Genomic DNA, 12375 nt, shown 5'->3' with positions numbered 1-12375 from the left:
AGTTTTAAAATTAACTATTTAGATTTTATTCATATTTTTAATAGTGTTGTTCCGATAAAAAAAATGTTAAGATCCAATCCGATACTGATACTTGGCCTTAGTGTAATCCCTGATACCGATACCAGTCCGATACCACATAGTGTGAAGAAGAAGCAGACAAAGACTAATCAATTTTGTTACAGTTCAAGAGCAAAAAATAACTACGAAAAGCGGGGCTGGGTATCATTAAGAAGTTGCCTATATGATCCATAGGCCATGATGATACATATCTCAATACAGTGCACTTTCGATTCAATGCGATATATTTCAAATCGATTTGATACGGTTCAATAAAAAATAAAGGCTAAGGCTGTGATACTAAAAGTCATTGTTAAACTACTTGTTGTGCAAAGTTCATATTAAACATGCCTATTTTAATCAAATTTCCTTCCTCTAAACAAGCAACAAAAGTGCAGCGCTGTAATAAAATAATTTAGTAAAATATGCCAAAAATGGATACAGCAGCCCACAATATCAACTACTAATGTATCATCACATTAAACGACATGATATATTTTGATATTTTAGCACACCCCTACCGAAAAAGATATCACTAAAGAAAATGCACAAGAATGCTTATTGAAGGCTAAAGTATTAGTCATATATATGATGATTTAAGCATTTTTACTTTTCTGTCTTGTCACTTTCTACCAAAGAGAGGAACAACAGTGAGGCCTGTAAAAAAGACCCGCATCCTCGGAGGACGTGACTATGTAGATGTAAACAAAGTCTGTGTTAGTGCTGTTGTCAAACTGCACTTTCCTTAACGCAACCGAGTGTCCACACCAAAGGCTAAATCAAGTGTCTGAAGAGTGTGCAGAGCCTCCACAGTTGGTATTTAACCTGCACTGAGCCTTAGTGGTAGCATTAGACACAGACGTCAACAGCAGCTGCTCGTATATAGGTCCTCATTCAGGAAAATACAGAGAGGTATCAGATTGATGAATTGGTCTGAGTACGCGTCAATACCTGAAAAATGTGCAGTATTGGAGCTTGAAAAATGTCCAGGTATTGGCAAATACCAGTATCGGTATTGGAACAGCTGTAATTTTTTACACAAAAAATCCAGTACAGAATCTTTAAACAACTTTAGTAAAATGTCTGAGTCTAACCTGTGAGTGCTCTGGAGACTGGGCCTGCAGTTTGGCCTCCATGGAGGGAGAGGCTACTCCACTGACCACTGCCGCAGGTGCAGGGGGGGCCGGAGGGGCAGAGGCCGAGGGGGCCGGGACACTGGGGGACTGGGGAAGGGCCTGGGGGGGTAGAGGGGGCTGCTGGGGGGTGCTGGGGCTGGAGCTGCCAGTGGATGCGCCGCTGGGGGGCACAATAGGCGACTGGGAGCCCGAGGAGGGGGACTGCCCGTTGGCCGGACCGGGAGAGCCGTAGCCTTTACTGCGCGTCTCCAGGTTCTCAAGGAAACTGTGGAGAAGTGAAAAAGAAAGCGAATAATATAAAACTGACTGAATTAGAGTTCATGTGGTTTTAGTGTCTCACTTGACGGTCTAGTGTCTACCTCTTTTTCTACTAAATAAATAAATAAAATCTCTTAAAAGATGCATTGTGTAATCAAAAGCTTTTTTTTTATGGAGATGTTATTGCTTTGTCTGGAATGTTTCACAGTATAGCATTAAACATTCATATCTTCATGGAGATCAAACCAGACCAAGTCACAGGTCAGATCTGTGGGAAGGGGTTGCCCCACTCACAGTCAGAATGCCTGTTTTTCAAAGTATTTTTGAGCTATAAAAACCACCTGTAATTGAACAGGTTCCAGGCAGAGCTGTTACATATCCACAGAAAGTAGCAGAAGATGACCCCACAACCAAAAAGTTACATAGTACACCTTTAAACCTACTTCTATGGTGATCAGAAAGCATTACTTTTTTTATTCCATGCTATTTTTGTGTACAAATGGAATCAGATTAGGCAAACGGAAGGTGGCAGACAGTTCCTTCCTTACACTACAGTAGATAAAAAGTAGGCTTACCATCTCTATGTTTATGATACAAGTATGAATGTTTGCGAAATCTAAATAAATATACAGAATAGAAGAAAGCGCTTTACATTTCATAGTTTTGGTCTTCTGTCTCTTGTTGGACACCCAGTTCCTCCAGAGTGGCGTCCATGTCCAGCTGGTTTGTCTCAAGTTGTCTTAATAGCGTTTCTCTCTGCACATAAAACAGCTCATATCAATTAACTATAACTAAAACTATAAATTAACTAAAATGGGGGTGATCACAGAAGATTATTTACTAAATTGGAAAAGGAGAGCATGAGAATTATATTAAAAAAAACAAACCTGCAGTTGGAGAAAGGGGATATTGAAGAAGCGGTGCAGATATTTCAGACCAAATCCGTTTTTCATGGAGGATTCAGCGTAGTGGATGTAAGAGGCTCCCATGGGTCTGAGAAAATATAGGTGTTTTTATTTTACTTTTTTCATATTTCTTCTAATCTAGATATAAATAAATAACTCTGGGATATGCAGTGGGAAAATGTCACATTTTCAACTAAATAGGTAGATGAAAATGTGGTATTTGGTATGGTAAATGGCCACTATGAAATATGGCAGCTCTTCAGTTTTCAACAGAAAGGCAGTGAACCTGTTTCTATTATTAAAGTTCCTACATTAAACAAAATTGACTCTTGTGAGCTTTAAGCCATGTTGTAGTGTTGAGATTAAAGTGGTAAAATGTTTAATACATTTTGACTGTATTAACCTGTTCAATCCAGCTATGAGTTCCCTTATATCATCAGGCAGAATGACTCGGTGCTCTCCCATGTCTCTGTGGTTCCCCAGCACACACACGGGCACGTGGGTCGGGACTTTAGGCAGCTCCCTCATGATGTAGTTAAAAGTCCTGGAAAACAGACACCGAGTAGTGTTAAGATTATTAGTTTTTTTATTTTCATATTAGTGATATTCCATAGACAACATAAAGGAGAACTTTTATCTCTCTTGTACATAGACAATGTGTAAGAAAAAAGACACAGAAGAAGAGGTGCAAAGAAAGGTGCAGCCTGGGAGGAGAATAAAATCCCAAAGGAACTATATTAAAGCATCCACCATTCAGATAATAATAAATTGTAACCCATGCATAGATAAAAATAGGTACACAAAATACATACGTTTATTTTATTTAATACATTTATTTATTTAAAAAATAATAATAATAATAATAATTAAAGATTTCCTTAATGGTGCACTATGTCACTTTTCTGGTGGAGTGTCTGTCACCTGCTTGTGACTGTAATAGACTGTAATTTGACTGTAATAATAGCACAGATAAGAAACGTTATGCAAGATAAGAAAAGTTTAAGGCCATACAGTAAAACATATCAAGCAAAGAAATCATCTCCACGGTGAACCTTCCACTAGAAAAAGCTACATAGGGCACCTTGAAACTACTTATACCTATAATAATAACTTATTTGATGCTAAACGTTCTTTTTTATTTTGTGGGGAAATAAAAGGCCACCAGTAATTATTAGAAAAGTCTGTATCTATATTTACAGTGAGGAACTGTATCAAATTCCCATCACAAATTCAGTTACTGCTTGCACAGCATTCCACATTTAAGACATTTTCTAAACATTCCTTCACAGTTTCCAGCTATTTAGTATAAAAGAAATGATATGTGATATATAGTGAACATATGGATGATGTTGCTATAGAAACAGTGTAGCATGGTACATTATTGAATCTAGTCGCCTTGGTGTGAACTGGCAGCATTTCAAAAATGTCTCAGACTGGAATATGGCAAGTACATGCAGATCCAAAATCAGGAATTTGTGGTTAATATGGAGCCAAGGGGAAAAGGAAGAAAAGCACTGTGCATTAAGTGTTGCAGACCTGCACGATATATGGAAGATTTATAAGCAAAATAAGATTTAGAGGAGGTCGATATGGCAAAATTATGAATTACTGAAAACTGAAAAAAAAAAAAAAACAACTCTAAGCAGACTTTTTCTGAACTCCATAGTAAAAATAAGATTCTGTGGAAATGTTTTGTCATGGTGTAGGCCTGATTTAAAAGATACACTATGTAACTTTTTGGTTGTTTCTATGGATATGTCATTGCTTTGCCTGGAATGTTCCACAGTATGACATCAAACAGCTCTACCTTACATTTATCCAATTACAGGTGGTTTAATAGCTCAAAAACACGTATAAAACATTCTAACTGCGAGTGGGGTTGCCTCTCCACAGATCTGACACATAACTTGGTTCGGTCTCCACTAGATAGAATGGTTTAATACCATACTGTGAAACATTTCAGACAAAGCAATAACATAACCAAGGAAAGTTACACAATGTTCCTTTAAACATTGAAATTATAAATTAATCATTCATGCTTTAGTTGTATATGTCCATTTTGTTTACTAACATCAGTGAGTATTTTTGAGTATCTCTTGTATATGAAAAAATCACAGTGTTCTAGGGTCACCTTGTCCATACCGTATATGCATAATGGAGAAATGCATGCTGGGAAATTGAGTAGGTAACTGACACCATTGTAAACAAAACACAATTGATCACATATGCTTCTAACTAGTTTAAAGATGCACCGTGTACCTTTTTAGTTGGGAGTACGTCACCTGCCTGTCATTGCTCTGCCAGGAATGTTCCATAGTATGACTTTAAATAGTTTTACCTTACATTTATTCAATTACGGGTGGTTTAATAACTCAGAAATACTAAGAAAAACAGGCATTCTGACTGTGAGCAGGGTTTCCTCTCCACAGATCTGACCTGTAACTTGGTCCAGTTGGTCTCCACAAAGATAGAAATGTTTAATACCATACTGTGTAACATTCCAGATGAAGCAATAACATCTCCATGGAGAAAAGCATTTGATGGACCCTTCACCAGAGAAGTTACACAGTGCACCTTTAAACAACAATCTCAATAGCAGTAGTAGTGAGCCATTTTGGGGTCTAGACAAAGCACAAACACAGCCATACTTTAGTGTTGGCAGTCAGTGTATACAGACAGTGAAACCCAATCAGCCCATGCATATTGTAGTACACACAGAGACGCTGCAGTCACACGCTGGACACTTACCACTGTTTGGTGATATCGAACATCATGATCACGCCATTGCAGTTCTTATAAACATCCAAGAACTCTGCATCCAGGGCCACCTCATCAGACTGGAAACACACATGTCCATAACAATAACTATCAATCATACCTAACCAAAATTAAAACAGTTTATACCAGGTGGAAGATAGACTTTAAATATAAATATTGGGGGTGTAACGATATCCAAGTCTCACGATACAATATCAATATTAAACCTCACGGTACAATATTTATTGAGATATCGAGGGAAAGCTCATGATTAGGGATGTAACAATATCCAAATCTCTCTGTACGATGTTTTCACGATATACATCTCACAGTATATTTATTGTGATATTTTGTGGAGGTTAACAAAACTGTTAATATGCTACTTTTTCCTCTTAAAATACCTTGACAAGACTTAATCCAAAAAACAAAGACTTAAAAGTGCTTAGAACTGTTATTTCTTCATGTAGTCGCACTGAAATGGAGCAAAGGATCATGGTCTATGTAGTTCCCTCTGTCTTTTTTTTGGCTATTGTTGCACCATAACTCTTCATTTAAACTAAGAGACTTGTAATTTGATATATTGTGATGGTCCACGATATTATTGTGAGAACTTTAACGATACGATATCACGATATTTCGGTTATTGTTACATCCCTAATAAATATACATAGCTAACACACTAGTCGCCCCATTCCAAATAGGAAGTTGGCATGCGGGCTCTTCCGGTTCCTACTGCCTCCCATTGACTTACATTGGAATATTGCCGTCCTTCTCTCTGTACCTGCTGCAGTAAGCCGCACCATTTTGGTCTTAAAATGTACGCATTAACCTGCTCTACATGATCTTGATAGTTTTTTTTGTTTGTTTTTTTTCACACCATTTTATCTGTCAAAAAAAATCCTATTCAAACATAAAGCCTGGCTCCAAATTTGCTCCTGTTATTGCTAGCATCACGAGCTTCATTTGAGTAGTACTGAATGCTGTGGGTGACGTCACACTCGCTTAGTCCAATTTGTATACAGTCTTTGAAAATACTACATAATTAGGGGCGGTCCAAAAATATCGAAATACCAGTATATCGTATCGCTTAATGTAATGACACAGTATCGATATCGTGGGCTGCTGTATTGATATATCACCAAGAGTATTTTTTGGTATACTTCACAATTTTTTATTTTTTTTTACAGCACTACAGTTTCGTTGCTTGTTTAGAGGAAGGAAACTCGTTTATGCAACAAATTTGCCAGTCACTGTTCTGATGATTAAAACATGTGTTTCATATGAACTTTGCACAAGAAGTGGTTTAACAAAGACTTTTAGTATTACAGCCATGATCTAGCCATTATTTTTACTGAACCGTATCAAATCGTTTTGAAATACACTGTAACTGTATAGAGATATGTATCACATCATGGCCTATGTATCGAGGTATGCATCATATCGGCAACTTCTTAATAATACCCAGCCCTATAGATAATATTGGGCAGCAGACACAGGGATGTTGTCCCGGGTCCCAAGGTTTTAGGGGCCCTTCCTATTTTTTATTTTATATTTATATTTTTATTTTATATATTTATATTTTTAATGTATATTCCAGGGAGGCCCATGTGAGTCTTCTTACCCCAGGCCCCCAAATTTCTGTTGACGGGCCTGCAGATACATACATACAGTATGTGTTTAAGAGGATAAATTAGTCTTGAATTAAAGTGAGGAAGTAAAGTTGTAACATATTTGACAGTAATATGACAGTAATTTGACAGGGAGTTTAAATAAAGGATCTGCTGTTTATGATGATTTTTAGAACAATGGGACCTATGATGCCACAGTCCTACTCTCAATGTCCCATTTGGCGACACTGAGATATTTTCTATTCATGAGTTTCAGCTACCCATTTGGAGGCACTATTTTCAAGACTTTTTGAAAATTAAAAGCCTGATATTACAGGTCTGAAATAATCCATATAATTCTAGTGAAGGTGTATGGCGTGGAGAACTTTTTTTTTTTTTGAGACATGAACATTATAACATAGATCAGAAAATCACACAATATAGGTCCTTTAAAAAAAAAAAGATTGTTTCAAATTGTTAACTGCTATGGCTGCAAGATTAACCACCACTGAATCGAAATTGCTATTTAAAAACTGTAAATGCTATAGTTTTTGAAATACAATAACCTTCCTCCAAAAGCAATAAACTATGGAAACACTGGTACAGCAGTTTAAATAATGTGCAGGAGGTGTGACTTTTGTGTGTGTGTGGGTCTTTTCATTCTGGACTACGAATCTGTAATAAAATATGGGATATCCTGTCTCTTTCTGTATAAACTCTGCTTACCCTGTGATTTAGATCTGATCTGTACGGACATGTTCTGAAATGCGATTGTTGTATTAGTTTATTTCTATAGTTTTAAAAATTGAACTTTTAAGAATACAATAACAAACTGCAACTCCTAATTCTGGTCAGAAAAATCACATTTGGATACGACCTCTTGTATATGTGTGATATGCTGTATTTTTATATTACTACATTTCTGTTTACTTTACTTGTACATAAACATTTATATAAGTATGTCTTATCTGACACCTGTCTCTTGCCATTTTTTATTGCTACGTATATAGAAGTTGTTGTTTTTTTTACTCTCTGTTATTATAATATAATGTGATGTGTGAGCTACTGTGTCCAAGTAATTTCCCATGTGGATCAATAAAGTCTGTCTTGGTCTAAGTCTAGGTCTAACTCAAGGGTATAAGTAGAGGGTATAAGTCGAGGTCCTCTCCTAATTTTTCAGCCCTACATATGGCAAAGGTAGCAATACTTTCTGAATTTGTTTTCATACAGTTATACACTAAAATTAAAACAGTACTGATATAAAAACAATGCTTATTTGACATTATTAACCTCATGCCCTTTCAACCCATCTCCACCCCTGCCCACACCCCACATTGTTTCTATACAAGAGTCTGTCTGTGATCACATGACCATCACATGCTAATCACCTCCTGCGGCTCATTCTCCAGTTTCAAGTTGTCTCCACGCTTTTTTCCTTTTCCTGAAACAACAAAAGCACAGTTGATAATCAGTACCATTGTTTAACCCATTCTTCACATAGTTCACTTCAGTAGATGTTACGTAGTGTTTGAGTGAAGCAGGCACAGCATCAGAGCAGCTTTTCTTATGGAAAAGCCCAACGCAGCAGTTTGAACACATTTTGTTAAGTGCTGCTGTCATTAACTAATGTAAGGCAGGGGGCAGGCACTCAAGGCTTTGGCAAGATCAGTGATTCTCAAATATTGTAAACTGATCTAGAATGTTTGCATTTTTAAAATTAAATACTACTTTTGTTCATTTATGGACCAAAACTAAACTAAATTAAACTAGGCAAAACCAAGACTAAAGGAGTATAATCCTGGGTTAAAAAGCTACACCAATTCAGACTTATGAATAGAAATGTAAAGGTGCACTTTGTAAATTTTCTGTGTGTCTCCATAGAGACTTTGTAGCTTTGCCAAGTTTAATAGCATGACATTAAGCCATTGACTGTATACATCATTAAACACATATCAAACCAGGCCAAGTTACATGTCAGAACAGTGCGGAGGCGATCCCACTCATAGCAAGAATGGATGTTTTTCAGCCATTTCGAAATACCAGTACTTGAATTACTGCAAGATAGATACGCCATGCTGTGGAACATCTTAGCAAAGCATAAGCAGATCATCTCTATGGAGACAAGCAGGTGACTGACACCCATCAGAGAAGTTATTTTGTACACGTTTAACTATAATAATATAGATATATATAACATAATTTTGTGATTTTGCAGAATTCAAGGACTGACAGATATTTTGGGCTGTTCAACTTGTGAAATTACAAAACTAAGACAAAAACAGTCCATCAGTAACTTAAAGATGTACTATGTAACTTTTATGATGGAGGTCTTCCATCTGCTCATCTCTATAGAGATGTATTGCTTTGCCTGGAATGTTCCACAGCATTACATTAAATTATTATCTTGCATTTATTCAACCGCCAGTTTTTATTGCTCAAAAATAGCAAGAAAAGCTCAAAACAACATGGATATCAATCCACGGAGACCAGCATAAAAACACTCAGTAAACCTTTAAACAGCAAAAATAATTATATAAGTAAGTAAAATAACATACAGTACAGAGAACCACAGATCTAGATGCCATCAAGCCAGCCTTAACTCCTCTAATATGCCACGCAGCAGCTCACTGGGCAGAGCCAAAACCGTGGGAATATTGACATTCAGATAACAGTGTTAAAGGCAAACCCACACAGCACACAAACTGTTTTAAAGAAAGCTACTACACACTATGGCGATTCTCACCTTCAGGAAGAGGGTATTTTTGGCCTAATATGAGCGTAAAAACAAGTACAAAAAGACAATGAGGACAGATACAATGGAACCATGCTGTTTGATTGTATAAATGAGAGCGGCAGGCTTGTCAGGACAGAACAAGATGTGTTGCTAAAAATAAACGTTGCTAATTCGAGTACGCCTCACTCACCTTTGTCGACAACGTCCCACACCTCGACTTTGACCACATCATCAGTAGCTAAGAGGTACAGAAAAACAATTAGCAATTTTTGGTCAAAACATTACATTTTAATTAAGAGTTGTTTCATGAAATACTTCTGGATAACTTGCAAAGAGGAGATTATTTTCAGTATATGCACAGTTTCTCAAAGGAGAGGGAGTAGGGATGGTATATCGGTTATCAAAGTATTTCCCCAGATAGCAGTATTGGTCTGATATAGATTTAGCCGATATTTGGCCGCAATATTTTTTCCTGCTCTGTGGTGTCCTCAGTGAATGAAAATTGTCTTTTTGAATAGACAGACAAGTGAAATATGAATTTATATCCCAGATAAATACTTTTTATTATGATTTTTAGAAAATACATAATTTTTTGTTAATTAGTTACTAGATACACATACAATACAATACAAGACCAAATACGAATTTGGGTCCATGAGAACGAAACAAGACAAGATTTTAACATAATTCCTAATATATACTGTACATTTCACGATTCAGTTTCCAAGTTTGGCCTCACAATTTTTCTATATTTGATTTCATATTTTTGTGTCCATTCTAGTATTGCTTTTCAGAACTGTAAAGGATGTAACTCACCAACGCGTAACCTTTTTTCCTTAACCCTTTTTCATCCAATCCAAATAAAAACACTTCGGAAAAAAAACTCACGAGATTATTGTCTTCATGTGTGCACGTCTTGTGACAATTTTGTCTGTGAAATCTTGTCCCATCCCTATTAGTTATTTTATATTAAAGGTTGTATGGAGGATTTTTTTTTGTTTCAAGTTGTCAATGATAGCATTATAGAGATGCAGTAGCCTTGTAATTATGATGACCAAAAAAAAGAGAATAAAAATTCATCAACGCTGGACATGGTGGGGCTAAACATTTGCCAATAGATAACGACACTGCCTCGTTATCTGTGAGCTGACAGGCTGTCAATCAATCTCCCTACGTTTCTAGCGTAACTGACTTGCCTGCGCGCTGCCGGTACGTGGTTTACGTACGACTGTCACGCAGTCCACAGACGCTGTTTACTCCACCAACGCAACAGTTCTTAGCGGCTTTTTTTTACCTATATCTTCCTCGCAGTTAGCACAAAGTTTGTTGCAATGGCAGACAAGAATCCAGGAGCAGTTAGCCACAAAAGAAAGTCTGTTTTTGAGGTCGCTGAAAGAAGAAGACAGGGGAAAAGCAGCGAAGCCAAACTAAGGTGATTCTTGAAGATTCATTCCAGCGATGGCGCAACTGAAGCAGACGCAGGGTCTAAAGACTGACACATTGGTCGCCAAATTACTCCTGGACAGGTCACTTCTGCTTATTATGAAAACGTACTTTATTTCCAAGAGCTAGTCAAACGTTTTTCAGGACACGAAAGCGATATCCTATGTCTGAAAACGTAATTTTCAAGGCAAAGAAAGAGTCCGCTTGCTGCTGCGTGTTGTAGCTAGTTCATTCGCACTGAATCTCCGCGCAACCTTCTCTGCACCCCTTTCCTGCTCCTGTCCCCGCTGCCCGATCCGCTCTTCCCCCTGCTCCTCACTTCTCCGGGCACGGAATCTTCACGCACCGCTCCCCTCTCCTCTCCCTGCTCCGCTCTTCTCCCTACTCCTCACTTCTCGTCCGCGCACGAAATGTCCGTGCAACCGCTCCCCCCGCTCCTCACTTCTCCGCCTTGCCTAACCAACACTGTAGTTAGTTGTCTACAAGTCATGTGCAGCGCACCGGCTGTAAACAAACCTGTTTCTGGCGTAAGGAGGAGGCGGGAGGAGGCGTTTCTACATAGGGAGCTGTAGGGGAGGGGGGGGTGGTTTCACGCATGCGCAACATTTGAAAAAGGACAAACAGTCGCTGGATTTCTCGTTCCTTGGAAAATCCTCTATACAACCTTTAACATCTAGTCTTCTATCTGTGGCATGCTCCATAGTGGTCCAAAGGCATAGACCAGTCTTTGTGAGTATGAATGAGTATCTAGTTTCGATACTAGTTTTAGAATCGATTACCATCTTTGATACTTTTGACAACCCTTATCTCTATCAAATATAATTAATTATTAGATGCATTTTAGTTGCATTTCCCATGTGCATATTCCCCTGAAACTGGTGTTTAATTGTTGGTGTTGTTCAATCACATATTTTTAAACTTTCAAACAGTTTCCACTTATGCAAATTTAACCTGTGCAAATACCAACCTGTTTCTTTTAGAAACTAGTCATTATCCAAAAGCATTTCACACAATAGAACATATTTAATTAAGTACATTATTAAAGCTGTATGTGATAAGATGGACAAAGCGGCTATGGAGGCTGGGAAGTCTGGAAAATTATGAAGCCAGAAAAAAATCCACATTTGAACACTTATGGTTGTTTGAAGGTTAGTTGTACTGATAGCATTTTATAGCTTCAGGTGCTAAAATGCTCATCTTCACAAGTATTAGTAGCATGAAATCTTAGCACGAGCTTCCCAGTCAGCCACATGGTCCATTCACTTCTACCATCTACTTTTATTACTATAATTCATAGGTTTCTTCTGTATTGGAGACCTATACTATTAGTAATCACAGGGTTAACTAAGTCTAAATAAGCCTTTACCTTGATACGGGGCCACTGGAATGAACAGTACAAATGACATGCTTACCAAAACAGAAGTTAACGGTTGTATTGGTGTACATGGTTTTCGTTCTGAAATGCTTGCTTGGTTGAC

General features: G+C 37.6%; 1 protein-coding gene across 2 annotated transcripts in view; it reads right to left on the bottom strand.

The window, feature by feature from the left end:
• Positions 1-12375, bottom strand: part of rabl6b (RAB, member RAS oncogene family-like 6b) — a 32918-nt gene that overhangs the window by 17272 nt on the left and 3271 nt on the right. Inside the window, exons 4-11 of one of the 2 annotated variants that reach the window (XM_055161456.1) lie at positions 9645-9692; positions 9464-9487; positions 8109-8161; positions 5105-5193; positions 2760-2900; positions 2339-2444; positions 2104-2207; positions 1152-1458 (exon numbers count right to left, since the gene is read on the bottom strand). In XM_055161456.1, coding sequence (XP_055017431.1) covers positions 1152-1458; positions 2104-2207; positions 2339-2444; positions 2760-2900; positions 5105-5193; positions 8109-8161; positions 9464-9487; positions 9645-9692 — 872 coding nt within the window. The remainder of the gene's footprint in view (positions 1-1151; positions 1459-2103; positions 2208-2338; positions 2445-2759; positions 2901-5104; positions 5194-8108; positions 8162-9463; positions 9488-9644; positions 9693-12375) is intronic. The other variant, XM_055161457.1, reaches the window with a different exon arrangement.

The sequence above is a fragment of the Boleophthalmus pectinirostris genome, unplaced genomic scaffold, assembly GCF_026225935.1.
Source record: "Boleophthalmus pectinirostris isolate CB_2022bp ecotype Guang Dong unplaced genomic scaffold, ASM2622593v1 HiC_scaffold_4, whole genome shotgun sequence".
Taxonomy (NCBI): Eukaryota; Metazoa; Chordata; class Actinopteri; order Gobiiformes; family Gobiidae; genus Boleophthalmus; species Boleophthalmus pectinirostris.
This window is presented reverse-complemented; position numbering and strand designations above follow the sequence as displayed.